We start from the raw sequence: 15,054 nt of genomic DNA, 5'->3' as shown, positions 1-15,054 counted from the left end.
TTTTTATCTTATTTTTGTTTGCGTGTCTCTCTTCTTCATAATTGAAGTATTGAACTAGACACCTCTCTCTCTCTCTCTCTCAGATTTCGGAGGAAACCGTGGACTAAATCTCTTCCAAATCTCAATGGTAAACCCATCAGATCCTCCTCTTCCTTTTTCTTTTTCAATTTCCTTAGAGAAATTTAAGATTGTTTTCGTCAGACAATTCAATCTCCATGTTGGCGGTACAATCTGCTCACTCTCTCCCCCATAGCCCTGTTCCATCATCAAGTCTTCATCTGTTTTTTGTTTCTCACTCTAAGCATCTTGATTCAGCTGATCCCGGTGATGGGTACTGATCTTGTTCTTTTTATATTCTGTCTCAGGCAAACACTTTGAGATTGTACTTGACTTGTATACGCAACACCCTCGATGCTGCAATGTGCCTCCAGGTACTTTCCATCAATCCTTGATTGTTTTCCGTACAATGTAATACAAGACCTGTTTGGTTTAAGATGGTGGAATATGCAGTTTAAGGTTCTGATTCCGCGAAACAAGTTTGGTATCTTTAGTGTTGGTTCTGGCCATTGTTAGATAAGAACAAAAAAGTAATGTAGTCTACTGAAAATTCGTCTTCTTGTCATTGGTTTGTGCTGTGTGCAACTTGCAGAATTTTCCTTGTCAAGAAGTGGAAAGGCATAACAAGCCGGAAGTCGAGTTAAAGTAAGTTCACCAGGCTCACATTGCACCAGCTTCCCTTTTCATTATTGGCTTTAAATTTGTAGGAGTTACAACTGAAAAGTAATCAGGTTCTGTGGAAATAGAATGAAAATGATGATAGCTATGTGCCGATGAACTATTGTCGAATTAAGAATCTAACTAGGACTTTGTAGCAGTGTAAGGATTTATATGTTTTAAGCACTGTACAAGCTAGTTCTCGTGCGATGGCAATCAAGGCTGTCATCTGTTCAAAATCTTGATATTTTGGGTTTTAACCTATATGATGTGGGATTACATAACCTTGTTGCCTCACGATTTTCTGTTTTATGGGCATATCAATTGAATTCATCAGATATCTGTGGCTCAAGTTGTATATATTCAAGTTATATGTCAAGTTTTATAAATGCATATAAAATTTTCGGGGTCAACTAGATCATTTAATATGAAAAAAGTTGTAAAATCAAGGAACCTGTCAGGATGTCTCCCTGGTAACACTTTTTGTGTTTTCTATGCCACACATGCTTTTCAGCCTAGCACCTGTAAGCCTAGATGCTCTTACAAGCATGTGTACGGATTCTACGATGTCTCATAGAAAATCCTAGTTTCTCATTGTTGGATGTAAAGCTAAATTGCCATTTACAAGTGTTATGTGCTTGATTTTGTGAGGAAGGCTGTAATCTTCTGTTCATCTTTTGCAGGACCAGCCCAGAGCTTCTGCTAAATCCTGTGAGAACCGTATTGACATAGTAAAAAATAGATTTCCCATCCCACCCTTCCTACTTTATTGGTGATGTTTGGAAAGTTGGTATGTTTGCATATATTTGTTTGGGTAAAAGCTGTAAAGCCATATATGTGGTTTCTATTTCCTTGGGCTTTTTGGAGAATCATATTCGTTATTCTTTTCCACCCATAGTCTAGATAAGTGTGTTGGTTTATGTAAGCTTTGTCGTATCAGTTACAGAGTTCGGCAAAGATAATTCCCGTTCATGATTTATCAGAAATATCTTTACCACTTTTAGATAAATTCTTTGCATAGGAATTAACAATTTTGGCGTTAAATAGGAATATAAAATGTAGAAGTTAGAGCTAATAAAGTGTACCTGAGCATTTCCTCTGCAATTTTATTTTGATATTTTTCTTGTAGGAATGTAATTTGAGTATGCATGCCATGTAGTAGGACTATTTGTTTTTGCTAGGTTTCGAGATTTAGTCTGCACCTAGTAAAACGTTAATGTCTAAAGTTAATAGTTTAAGCTTACAGCTTTTAGGATGTTAAAATTGTCATTGAAACATATAAAACCCAGAGATTCTGGATAAAGAAATTTCTTCCTAAGCTTGATAAGGCTGTTCTCACCAGCAATTTGACATCATTCTGTTTCTCATGCAATTGCTATCACAGGTTTTGATATGTCGAAATGAGGCTGAAAAATGTTTAATAGAGACATATATTAATTCCCTTCGTATAAGCCTCAAGGTGAGTAGATATATTCGAATGCTTTGGGTGATAGTTGAAGATATGGCTTTCTGAGTTTGAAAATATTTAAATGATACACTGCTTTCGCTTGGATTTTTTTTCTTTTCGTTTCTTTCATCTGCTCATCTGAACAACTAAAACTCAATTATGTCTATACTTGGTTGATGTAGACCTCTCTTGACAAACCTGTTTGATGGAGGGTTATATTTGGTAGACAACTGTATGAACTTATCGTATTTTAGTTTGTTAATCTGTCTCAGCTGTCTGTGAACCTTATCAGTAATTAATATCTGAAAGTGCAATTTATATTTTTGTTCAACTAACTACGTCGCAGTCTTCAAAATAAAATTTAATATATGATGATGATTGTCAACAATAAAACCCATAACACTCAAATTGTTACTTTCACTATTAAATGTAAATGAATTTTATTCCAAACAAAACATGTAGTTAAGGGAATAGGCAGAAAGTTGCACTCAATCCAACAATACAATCATATGTGTACTATTCCCCAATTCTGGGATAGTTTATAATTCTTACCTCTATATTCCATTTCTCTTTTCCCTCTTATCCTTTATTTCGGCTTGTCTTTTGTATAGGTAAAACAGGCAGATGAACTCGAAAACATATTAACTAAAAAGTTTCTTAGATTTTTGTCAATGAGGGCAGAAGCATTTCAGGTATTGAGAAGAAAGCCCGTACAGGTATGCAAATTTCTAAGCTGTTAAATTTTTTTGGGAATTTATTAGGGCTGGGTTTGGTACATTACCAATTAATTTTTGTCATTACCATCTACCAATGAGAAAATTTGTACCATTACCGACTACTTAAGCCTATGTACTAAGTTTTCGGTATACCGATATTTTTGGTTGGTTCGGTTGGTAATGGGCCTTTATCAAGATATAATATCGGCCCAATTAATTCTAAGGCCCAACCTAATTTCTTTGCTGACAAAAGAAATTTAAACAAACTTCATAGTTCATACAATAATACGATTACAGATCCAACAAAAGGAATTCGAATTTTGCTAACAAATTCAAGGATTGATGCGGAATAGCAACATCAATGACTTCACTCCTCTTGTGCTAGACATTGGTTTGGACTGAGTTGGAGCTTGTGGCATTCCTTCCTGCTTCATAACCTTGATTGAAAGCATTTTTTGACATGAACCAAAATTATTAGAACCAACTTGTGAAAATATTCAACCAACAGGTAAAGACACCAGAAGAATGCCTCATAACCTTATATAATCCTAGATATACAATGTATTTAGTTCAACAGATCATGTATATAATGCTAGATATGCAAATCTAAATATCATAATATAGAAGTAAGCAAGTTCCAGTAATATAAATTTAAAAAAGCTTACCCTTCTCAATTGCCTCCAACTCCAAGTAGATTTTTAAGTCATCTTCTATAGGAGTATCGTACAAGCTAAAGTTTGGGGGTTCAGCCCTTAACCAATCAGCAGAGCACACAAGAGCCTCGACCGTTCTAGGTGTCAATGAAGCTCTAAAAGGATCTACAACTCTTGACCCTAAACTGAAGGCATTTTCAGAAACTACTGTTAAGCAAGGAACAACAAGGATATCCTTTGCTAACTTTGATAAAATTGGATATACAGATTCATTACCCTTCCACCACTTAACAATGTCAAAAGTTTTAGCAATAAGGCTCACATACCTATCCGACAAGTACTGATCAATGATAGGAGCACAAAGTGTGCCGTTCTTAATGTGATTATGCTATATTCTTACTCTTAGTTACCTCTTACTTAGTATGTTTTAGTTTCTTTTGTATGAATAAGTGTCTAGGTAGAGCTTATATCAATTATGAGTGAATTGAGGATGAAATCGTGCTAAGTGTTAAGAATCCTTGTTGAGATATGATTTATTGTTCGAGTAGGATTCATTATTTCGTATTTCTTTATTTCTAACGTACTTATTCTTATTAGGAAATACAAATTCATGTTGGAGAAAGAAAGCAATCATAGTTCCACAAGGAAATAGAAGAAGATATGCACTTAAAAGCCCAATCCATGTAAGAATCAAAATGCTGTCAAGATTCGTATTCCAACTTCGACGGGCTCCCCTGGATAACTCCGATCGAGTTAGAAGACGTAGTTTATATGGATAGAAAGCTGTGTGAGTCTAGTTTCTGTAGGATTTGGAATCAAATTAATATCTTATTCCTACAAGGAGATATGACCGAATCATTACTCGGAGGTCCAGTGAGCTCGGCGGAATTATCTCAGTCATTGATTTACTTTTGATCCAAGGCTTATGAGGGAAACTTGGGACCTTGTTTCTTATGCATATAGAGCAGAAATATGTATTAGAATCTCCATAAATCTCTGCACCAAAGAATGTCAAAGAAGACATGCATCAAATTAATGAGAAGAGGTAAGAAAGTCAAAGAAGACATGCAGCAAATTAATGAGAAGAGGTAAGAAAAATCAAATATGGCTGCAGCAATTAAAGACTTCTGCTGTCTTCCTAATTTAAAGGAAGAAATTTGTGCAAAAGAAATCAGCATTAAAGGAAGAAGAAGATATGCAATTAATGTCCAATCCTCATAGAAATCAGAATTCTGGCAGTGCAGATCATCCAACTTTGACGGGCTCTCCTGGACAGCTCAAAATGATTCAGAAAATGCATGATATATGGATGAAAAGCTAAGGCAGTCTATTTTCAAATGCCGTTGGAATCAGCTTAATATCTATTTTATAGAGAAAGTTATGGCCATAACAAGGGACAAATGTCAGATCTGCTGAATTGACAAAATTTAGACTAATTTGGTTTCAACTTTGTGGCCAGTCTCCCTTCGGTTTCTTCCTCTATATATCACACCTCATTTCTACAGAAAAACATCATCAACCTTGCACACAAGTATAGCCAAAGCTCTGTCCAAACACTTTCATTCACCAAAAACCATAGAATCCAAATTCACCACCATTCACAATATTTTCTGTCCAAAGCTTAGGAGCCTAGGATACCATACTCTTGAAGATCTCGTGCTACGTCTGTAAGGAACCTTGAGAGAAGAATTATAAAGTGTAACTCTATGATCTTACAGAGGTAGCACGAGATCTTCAAGAGTGGTATCTTAGGCTCTCAAGTTTTGGACATAAAATATGGTGGAGGGTGGTGAATTTGGATTCTATGGTTTTTGGTGAATGAAAATATTTGGACACAGCTTTGGCTATACTTGTGTGCAAGGTTGATAATGTTTTTCTATGGAAATGAGGTGCTATATATAGAGGACGAAACCCAAGGGAGGCTGGCCACAAAGTTGAAACCAAATTGGTCTAGATTTTCTCAATTCGACAGATCTGACATTTGTCCTTTATTTTGGCCATAAATTTCTCTAGAAAATAGATATTAAGCTGATTCCAACGGCATTTGAAAATAGACTCCCATACCTTTTTATCCATACATCATACATTTTCTCAATCATTTTGAGCTGTCCAGGGGAGCTCGTCAAAGTTAGATGATCTGCACTGCCAGAATTCTGATTTCTATGAGGATTGGACATTAATTGCATATCTTCTTCTTCCTTTAATGCTGATTTCTTTTGCACAAATTTCTTCCTTTGAATTAGGAAGACAGCAGAAGTCTTTAATTGCTGCAGCCATATTTGATTTTTCTTACCTCTTCTCATTAATTTGCTGCATGTCTTCTTTGACTTTCTTACCTATTCTCATTAATTTGATGCATGTCTTCTTTGACATTCTTTGGTGCAGAGATTTATGGAGATTCTAATACATATTTGTGCTCTGTATGCAGAAGAAACAAGGTCCTAAGTTTCCCTCATATCCATTGGATTAAAAGCAAATCAATGGCTGGGATAATATTGCCGAGCTCACTGGACCTCCGAGTAATGATTCGGTCATATCTCCTTGTAGGAATAAGATATTGATTTGATTCCAAATCCTACAGAAACTAGACTCACAGTTTTCTATCCATATAAGGTACGTCTTCTAACTCGATCAGAGCTATCTAGGGGAGCCTGTCGAAATTGGACTACGAATCTTGACAGCATTTTGATTCTTACATAGATTGTGCTTTTAAGTACATATCTTCTTCTCTTTCCTTGTGGAACTATGATTGCTTTATTTCTCCAACATGGATTTGTATTTCCTAATAAGAATAAGTACATTAGAAACAAAGAAATACGAAAGGATGAATCATAATCGAATAAGGAATCATATCTCAACAAGGATTCTTAGCACGATTTCATCATTAATTCACTCATAATTGATATAAGCTCTACCTAGACGCTTATTCATATAAATAAAACATACTAAATAAGAGGTAACATAGAGTAAGAATATAGCATAATCACATTAAGAACGTCACACTTTGTGCTCCTATCAATCAACCTCATTCCGAATGCATTGTGATTGTGCAGACTCTCCCTTGCTATCTTCCTACTGATTTCATCAAGCCCTTCTAATTCATCCCCTTCCAATCCTACATCTTCATCAGCAGACTGCTCAGCTTGATCGGCGCCCGCATCTCTTTTATATTCTTCATACATCCTAATCAATATTCTTTTCAAACCTACCTGTGCCCACTGCAACTTGTATCTAGGGTCTACATTCGCTATCATGATGATCTTGTTAATTGACTCGAAACTTCCTCAATACTTGTTGAACTTGGTCTTCATTGAAGCTGCAACCCTCCTCAAAACATCATCCTCTGAAAGCGCAGCCCTGTCAATCTCAGTTTGTAATGTGATCATTTCAACAAACAATAGGTTTGCAGTGATGCTTCTTCCATGCACTAAGTTTCAAGGTAGCTTCATAAAACTTCATCAGAAAGACACAAAAGGCAGATGAACTTGAAAACATATTAACTAATAAGTTTCGTAGATTTTTGTCAATGAGGGCAGAAGCATTTCAGGTATTGAGAAGAAAGCCCGTACAGGTATGCAAATTTGTAAGCTGTTAAATTTTTTTTGGGAATTTAATCAATTTATACTGCTTGAGAAACTGGAGTGGTTTCATTTACTTGACTTCACTGGTTTACTATCCATGTGAAGTTACAGGGTTGCTGGCAGCAACAAATCATCTCATGTTTACTTTATTGCTTTGTCATGCAGGGTTATGACATTAGCTTTCTTATAACAAATTATCACTGTGAAGAGATGCAGAAGCACAAGCTCATTGATTTTATTGTACAGTTTATGGAGGCAAGTTTACCAAATCCTGTGTATAACTGCATGTTTCTTAAAGTGCCTGTTTGAAACTGCCGCTTTGTTTTTGAACTCCCAAAGTGCTTATTGCTTGGTGTGGAACCTTGATATATGCATGCCATAATGGGTGAAAATGTGTTTTGACGTGCTTAAGTAAATCCGTAGCTAGCATGAGTTTTTTGCTTGTACCCACTTAAGCTTATGGTCATTCTGTCATTGGTAGCTTCTGTGCAAACTCATTATGAAACCTATTTTGTCTTGAGAGGCCTTGTAGCTAGTAGTTTAAAGAAATCTGTGTTATTCTTATTATCATTTCTGTTTTGTATTTTACTTTTTTTGATCTGAAACAGGTTATGGTTAGTAGGTAATGAAGTTCAAGAAGCTCTGCTAAAAGATGTGATTTCGGTTTCCTTGAGTCGCTAAGATTCTAAATCTATAGCTTCTTGTTTGCAGGATATTGATAAAGAGATTAGTGAGTTAAAGATGTCAGTGAACACACGAGGCAGGCTGGTGGCTACAGAGTTTCTTAAACAGTTTATCTAATTGTGAAACTGTTGGTAATTCTATGCATTTGAAACAGTTTTGTAGGGCTTATATATTGGCTAAATGATGTAGTTCAAGCTGATTCTAATATTCTTTTCAAAAAATATATTATTTTATAGTATTCTGTTTATAGCTATACTTGTAATAAAAAGAATCTCTGATATTCTTCAAGACGTGAGGAAATGATCGTGTGATTCGTGTCCCATATATCCTTTGGTTTTCTCTCGTTCAGTGTTTCTTGCATATGTAGTGGAAATGCTTCAGTCTGAAAAGTTTACTTTCTAGGGGTAATGAAAGAGAGAAATGCAACTACCAATCTTATTCAAATTTCCAGGGTTTCATTGTGAAAATAATTACAGCTAGTAGTTTATAGCAGTGTGAATCACGTGCATATTACTCAGCTATTTTTGCACGTTTGTTATTCTGTCTGCAATAGTACTGAAATGATGGTATATTGTATCTGGCAACACCGGGTAATGGATTCAGGCATGTATAGTTGTACACTATGAATGGTTTTCTCTTTTGAGAATGGAAGTCAAGTATACTATGAATGGTTGAATATGCTTGCATTGCTTGGACTTGAACATTTCAATTGACACTATCCAGTTGTTCAGTTTCTCCATCTGCGTTGAGTGTTTGTTTATGACTCTTGATTATCGATTAAGTTCATAAATAATTCATATATATTGTTCATTTACAAACCAGACTGACAAGATAACCATGATGGTAATAATATGAAAGCCACCACTTTAGGGTGGACATAACATAGCAGCAACTTTGTAATCCAATACATACTATAGAGTTCGAGATTCCAATTCAAAACTCAAAAGATGATTTAAAGCACAGAATAATTAACTAAGCAGATGAATTATATGAAATAGCAACGACCTTTAGAGGATCTTGTTTATGAGTCGTTATACCAGATGTTTCAGTCATGTCTAAATCTTCGCTTCTTACTCCACCAGGCAATGTCCAATCAAACTTGTGCACTAAATTTGCGAGAGCAATCTCATAAACAGCAGTAGCAAACTGTATCCCGGGACACACCCTCCTGCCAGCTCCAAACGGAATCAACTCAAAGTCACTTCCCTTGTAAGTTATACCACTATTAGCATTCAAGACTCTTTCTGGCTCGAACTCCTCCGGTTCGTAATCGTACGATTTGGGATCTTTCCCGATTTGCCAAACATTCACTATGACTTGGGTGTTGGCTTTAATGTTGTAACCATTTATTGTCACATCTTGGCTCGATATCCTAGGCATAATCAAGGGAAGTGGAGGATGTAAGCGAAGAGTCTCCTTGATCACTGCCTTCAAGTAGGGCATATCGAGCAAATCATCCTCTGTTAATATGTCTTCTTCACCTCTGTGGACAGCCCTTACTTCGTTCTGCAATTTGCACATGACTTTTGGGTGCTTTATAAGCTCAGCCATGGCCCATTCTAGCAGTGTAGCTGTGGTATCAGTTCCAGCAACAAACATGTCCTACAAATTAATCAGCATCAGCATCATTCAAAATATATAGCTACTGATCGATGTAAACACCTGCCATATATATGCAAGTAATGTAGCTCCTTTGACATTACTTCTGGAACCTATGAACACACAGACGCACATATATCAATGAGAGAGAGAGAGAGGTACCAAGATGACACCCTTTAAACCGATGCTGTCGAGATGAAAACCAAGCGAGTTTTGCTGCTGGACGTCAAGTAAAACGTCCACAAAATCTTTTTGGTCCTCGACCTTCTGGTCAGCACTATCCATATGCTCTTGAATCACTACATCCAAGAAATCATCAAACCGTTTAGCCACTCCGTCTAGTTTGGCATCCAAACCAGTGACACGGCTCAACCAACCAAGCCATGGAATATAGTCCCCAATATAAAGACTCCCCAGCAACTCCGTATGCTCCGTCGTAAGCTCCTTAAAGCCCCCATCACTGTAGTAGCTCTTCCCCAGAGCCACTCTCGAGACCACGTCGTTCGTAAGTGTCATAAGCATCTCCCTCAGATCCACAACTCCTTTTGCGTCCATTATCTTCTTGATCATGGCTTTGGTCTCCTCTTCCCTAATGCTGCGGTAGGACCGAACCCTTTGGCTTCTCAGGAGATTCAATACGCATATGCTCTTCACCTGCCTCCAGTACTCACCGTACGGCGTCGTGGCCACATCTCTCGAGTTGTAGAGAAGCTTTGTAAAGATGGTGGACTTGGGCCTGCTGCAGAATGCGAGGTCATGTGTTTTCATGATTTGCTGAGCACCCTCGGCCGATGAGACGACGAGGACGGGGACACTTCCGAAGTGGAGGAGCATGAGTGGGCCATGCAGTCGAGACAGGGCATGGAGTGAGACGTGTAGCGGGAACCTTGGCGAACGTATCTGGTGAAGGTTTCCGATGATGGGGAGTTTTTGTGGGGAAGGTGGTGAGTGTTTTGTAGTAATAGGGGAAGTGGAAGACCAACAGTAGAGGAGAATGAAGAAAACGGCCACAAGTACTAGTGAAAGGGTTTCGTTATTGATCAGCTCCGCCATTATTTGCAGGAGCAGATTCACTAGTGCATGTATACCTGGATATTTTCTTCTCTTTCTTATTCATCCACTATTGATAGCTTAGATTTTGTATCTGGATCTAGCCCACATGAAATTGCCAGAATTTAAACGGATCCAAGTCGAGCAAGACTTGACTCGAGCTTCTGGAAAACATTATGGGGGATCTGCCTAAATTAATGCAGATCAATGATTATGTAATTTTTTATGCAAACACATCTAACATATGTATATTCCATTAAAAAAAAACATCTCTAATAGCCCGGATTAGCTTTCCTGGGAATAGCCCAGATTCCCTAAACAAGGAGACATGGTTGAATATGAACTTGGGACAGCTTCGAGCCTTCTAATTATGGTTGCCACAGAGAAATAATAAGGATAGAGGGAGAGGGATTGAGGAGAGAGAGAGAGAGAGAGAGAGGTAGAAGGGATCCAACGACTTGGAAGATTTCGTCCCTTTTTGTCCTATGAATTCAGTCGGTCAGTCCGACAGCTTAGCCTGTATAGAGGTGGCAAACCGGTCGGGTTGGGCCAGTCTGATCTATTTTAAACGGGTCAAAATTATGTTTGTATTATGGTTGGGCCGGCTTATTTATTTATCATACCGGGTTCAGACCGGACTATTTGCTTAGATATTAAGCATGGCCGACCTAAGCCTATATCGGGCCGAACCTGGGCTCGGGCCGGGCTAAGAAGCGGGTCGGCCCGGTCCATTAGCATTATATGACACAATTAAAATAAAAAATATTATATATTTTGAATATTTTTTTATATAACTATTAAGGAAGGGGAAAATATATAAACTACTACAACACATTTCATAATTTTATTTTTAAAACGTTACGTATATCAAAATAATAACGTTTTATTCACTATTTTGATAATATTTGTGAAATATTGTAGTTAAAATAATGAAATAATCAATAGATTTTAATATAAAAAGTATAATATTTAAGTTTAATAATGATAAATATTTAAATATTAATATAAATAATATAAAATTATGTGTTTAACAGGCCGGCCCATGAATTTATCGTGTTCGGGTCGTGCCAGGCAAAAAAGGGCTCGGGCCATACCGGGCCCATGGGCCAAAATATCTCGGCCCGACCCATTACAATAACGAGCTCGGCCCGGGTCTGATTTTTTACGTGCCGGGCTCGGGTTTTTGGGCCCATTTGCCACCTCTACGTTTGCGTTAGAGTTCTGAGTTATATTTAGTAATCAATATGCACCATTTTAGGTTATGCACGACTTGTCGTTGTGAGTATTATTTGCTTAAATTCTCTATATCTATTGAAAATGGTATCAATCAAGTTTTCTTCTACTTTTTCATTTGCTCTGCAATTCTAACCAGCTGTTTGGATTCATACCCTAACAGCATGTATCACATGGAAGAATAAAATGTTATATTATATATCAATTCGCAGGGAAACAAATTTTTTTTTTTGGTCAATGGATAAACTTCATTAAAGCCTAGACAAGCCAGCAAAGAAAAAACAATAACTGAAGAATGAGACTAAGGAAAAGAAGATAACAAGAACACAAGTTTAGAACAATAGAGACCCTGTGAGACCATTACTTCTGAGAACATGAGCAAGGGAGGTAAGGGGTCTGCCAACCAAATCTGAAGAGCTCAACCTCGCCCTCGCAAGCTTTGCCGCGGCATTCGCCATGCGGTTCGCTTCTCTTGGAACCCAGTTCCACTCCAACAGAGAAAAACCTACTGCCAACTGCTTAGCCTTCCTAATCATCAAGTTGATTCTCCAATGATGGCCTGAGTAAGGGTTCATTAGAGCATCCATGACCTCAAGACAATCACCCTCCACCACAATCGAAGACAACTTAGCATGGGCAGCCAATTGAAGGCCTCTGACCACAGCCTCAGCTTCAGCCTCCACCACCGATTTATGAGAGCTAAGAAGGCTAGCATCAATAATTGACTCACCACTTTGACCTCTGATTATAATCCCCATTCCACTATTACTATTACCCTTCTTCTAAGCAGCATCAACATTTACTTTTGTCAAAAAAAGGGGGGAGGAGTGTAGCCTCCAATTCTGGCTAGCATCAGTAATGAGCCTAATTTCACCCGAAGGCCCCTTTCTGCTTTCATGAGCCTCAGTCCAACTTGTAAAATTCCTCTTACTGTTGCAGATTGTTGCTATCGGATTTGGCACCACCTTTCTCATAACAACGATGCATCTTTGATTCCAAATTTCAAGAAGATGAAAACAAATCATTATGAAAATATCTCCATGATCACTGGAAAGAGAAGAGGTACACTTATGAACCGCCAAGAGCCACTCATCAAGAGTTGCGACTTTTTCTTTTGCTGGCACATACCCCAAGGGACCTCCAAACCACACATTAGAAGTTCAAGGGTAGAGCAATAAACTATGCTCCACTAATTCCTCCTGTTCACCACAAATACTACAAGTAGGCACTGGGACAATGTTTCTCCTGTAAACACCAACCAGTTGTCAGGCTATTACTCAAAGATTTCCAGAGAAAATTTGAGACTTTTGGGGTAAATTTGGGCAACCAAATCAACTTCTAGACTTGTGTGTTGATGAAGTGAGAAGATGAGGCCTTAGAGTTATCAACCGTCATTTTCTGCTCAGAGTAGATTTGTCTATACCCACTCTTAACAGAGAATGAGCCATTTTTGCTTTTTGGCCACACAAGCACATCATTATCCCTTTCACCACCTATTAGAATAGCTTTGATGGCCTGAATATCACTCGCCTTTACCAACGACACAAGATGCTCAATACTCCAGTTTTTATTATCATCAATAATCTCTTCCATCGCTAGCGGAGTGTATCTATTGGAGGTATTCATAGGGATGATTAATCCACCATAATCATTCAGAACCCACCTATCCGACTAAACATTGATGCTCTTGCCATTACCAACTCTCCACATTGCATTCTTGTCAATAGTTTCTCTTCCTGCAAGAAGAGAATTCCAAATCCATGAAGGTCTGGAACCCTTTTTTGCATTTAAGAAGCTGGAATGAGGAAAATATCTTGCTTTCAAATTCTGCACCACAACGCATTTGGATTCTGAGCAAACGCCAACACTGTTTACCAAGAAGTGCCTTGTTGTAAGCTTGCAAATTCTTAAACCCCATGCCACCATCAAGCTTGCTTTTGCAGAGAGTATTCTAATCTTCCAATGCACCTTGGTCTTTGAATCATTGAATCCCCACCAGAAGTTTGAGATATCGGAGTCAAGAGCCTTACACAAGGGAATTTGAAGGAGAAAGATCGACATCGGATAAGCAGGGATGACCATAGCAACCACCTTGATCAACACTTCTCTACCAGCTTGAGATAAGACATTAGCTCTCCATCCCTCCAGCTTTTGTCCAACCCGCTCCCTAATATAGGCCATGGCATTGCGTTTTTTGAGTTACCCCAGATTGTGTTGATGTTGGGATCTGAAGAACTTCTCCAACCATACATCGGATCTCCATCGGAGTGTTCTTAGAGAAGAAGATGGAAGACTTTTGAAAATTTATGGCTTGTCCAGAGGCAGCACAATACGAGTCAAGAATCTTTTTCAGGACTCTGCAATCATCAGCCGTGGCCTTAGTGAACAAGATTGTATCATCCGCAAAGATCAAGTGAGAATGACCCGGGCATGTAGGGCTTAATTTCATCGGCTTCAACTGCTTAGACTCGATTGCTATCGAGATATTTCGAGAGAGAACTTCCCCAATCAACAGAAAGAGGTAAGGGGAGAGCAAATTTCCTTGCCTTAGACATCTGGAGGATTAAACGAGCTTCCTTGACTCCCATTGATAAGGACTGAGAATGATACCGATGTGACCATCTTCATGACCAACCTAACCCAAGCAGCATCAAACCCAAACTTAAGCAGCGTCGCTTCCAAGAAGTCTCATTCAACCATAAACAAAATTTATACTACTCTAGTAAAAGTTGACATATTTATCGTGTGATATTTCAATTGTGAAACTTTACATATAATAATCAACCGCATTGACCAAAAAAAAAAAGAAACTAAACAAGTTAATCACTTACAATCAACGAGTTAAAACTTAAAAGTAAGGTGCTTTACAGTGCTATTCATTTTCACAAAATACACTTGCGCAAATATGACTACTCTTCAAGTTCTACTTCTACACCCTCAGATTCATCTGTACAAGCCGGACAATGTTTTATGCAAATCAACCTATCAACCTGACTGGCTTATGGGGCCAATGTGCTAAAACATTCTGTAATTCGAGGGCAGTAGCATGCAGATCCATAGAAGCATAACTGTGCTTTGAATCATAAAAGATAAGTTGAAAATAAAGCAACTTGCATTCTGTTTATCATGCAGCTTAACAGAAGCAGAGATTGCTATGAAGTGGCTCTCAGGACACAAGAAATAACTCCTTCTCCGGCTCAGGCATCATAAGATGCAACTCTAGCTTGCCCAGGTGACACAATTTTACAGGATTCTTGTAAACCGATACTCTTGTAGCATTATTACCTAATAAGAGGACGTGCAGAATGCTGAAGGCTTCGCCTTTACTCGCTGCAAATTGCCCCTTCCTCATTGATATGCAAAACCAATCCTTGTTT

At 38.0% G+C, this 15,054-nt stretch overlaps 2 protein-coding genes across 3 annotated transcripts; one reads left to right on the top strand and one right to left on the bottom strand.

The window, feature by feature from the left end:
- The first annotated feature begins 68 nt into the window (after positions 1–68).
- LOC126791158 (actin-related protein 2/3 complex subunit 4) lies at positions 69–8,085 on the top strand. Of its 2 annotated transcripts, none has more exons than XM_050517568.1 (8): positions 69–127; positions 366–431; positions 650–702; positions 1,398–1,425; positions 2,099–2,173; positions 2,773–2,877; positions 7,277–7,366; positions 7,823–8,085. In XM_050517568.1, the coding sequence occupies exons 1-8, from the start codon at positions 125–127 to the stop codon at positions 7,910–7,912; spliced, it is 510 nt and encodes a 169-aa protein (XP_050373525.1). In that variant the 5' UTR covers positions 69–124; the 3' UTR covers positions 7,913–8,085. The 2 variants fall into 2 exon arrangements, with proteins under 2 accessions (XP_050373525.1, XP_050373524.1); XM_050517567.1 differs by lacking the exon at positions 69–127 and adding an exon at positions 174–224.
- A 682-nt stretch (positions 8,086–8,767) lies between these two features.
- On the bottom strand, positions 8,768–10,471 carry LOC126792208 (cytochrome P450 736A117-like). Its single transcript, XM_050518674.1, has 2 exons — positions 9,557–10,471; positions 8,768–9,397 (listed from the first exon to the last, which is right to left on the bottom strand). The coding sequence occupies exons 1-2, from the start codon at positions 10,445–10,447 to the stop codon at positions 8,768–8,770; spliced, it is 1,521 nt and encodes a 506-aa protein (XP_050374631.1). The 5' UTR covers positions 10,448–10,471.
- Between the last annotated feature and the right edge of the window lie 4,583 nt (positions 10,472–15,054).

Source organism: Argentina anserina, chromosome 4, assembly GCF_933775445.1.
Source record: "Argentina anserina chromosome 4, drPotAnse1.1, whole genome shotgun sequence".
Taxonomy (NCBI): Eukaryota; Viridiplantae; Streptophyta; class Magnoliopsida; order Rosales; family Rosaceae; genus Argentina; species Argentina anserina.
The sequence above is the reverse complement of the archived record's forward strand: the minus strand, read 5'-3'. Positions and strand labels throughout refer to the sequence as shown.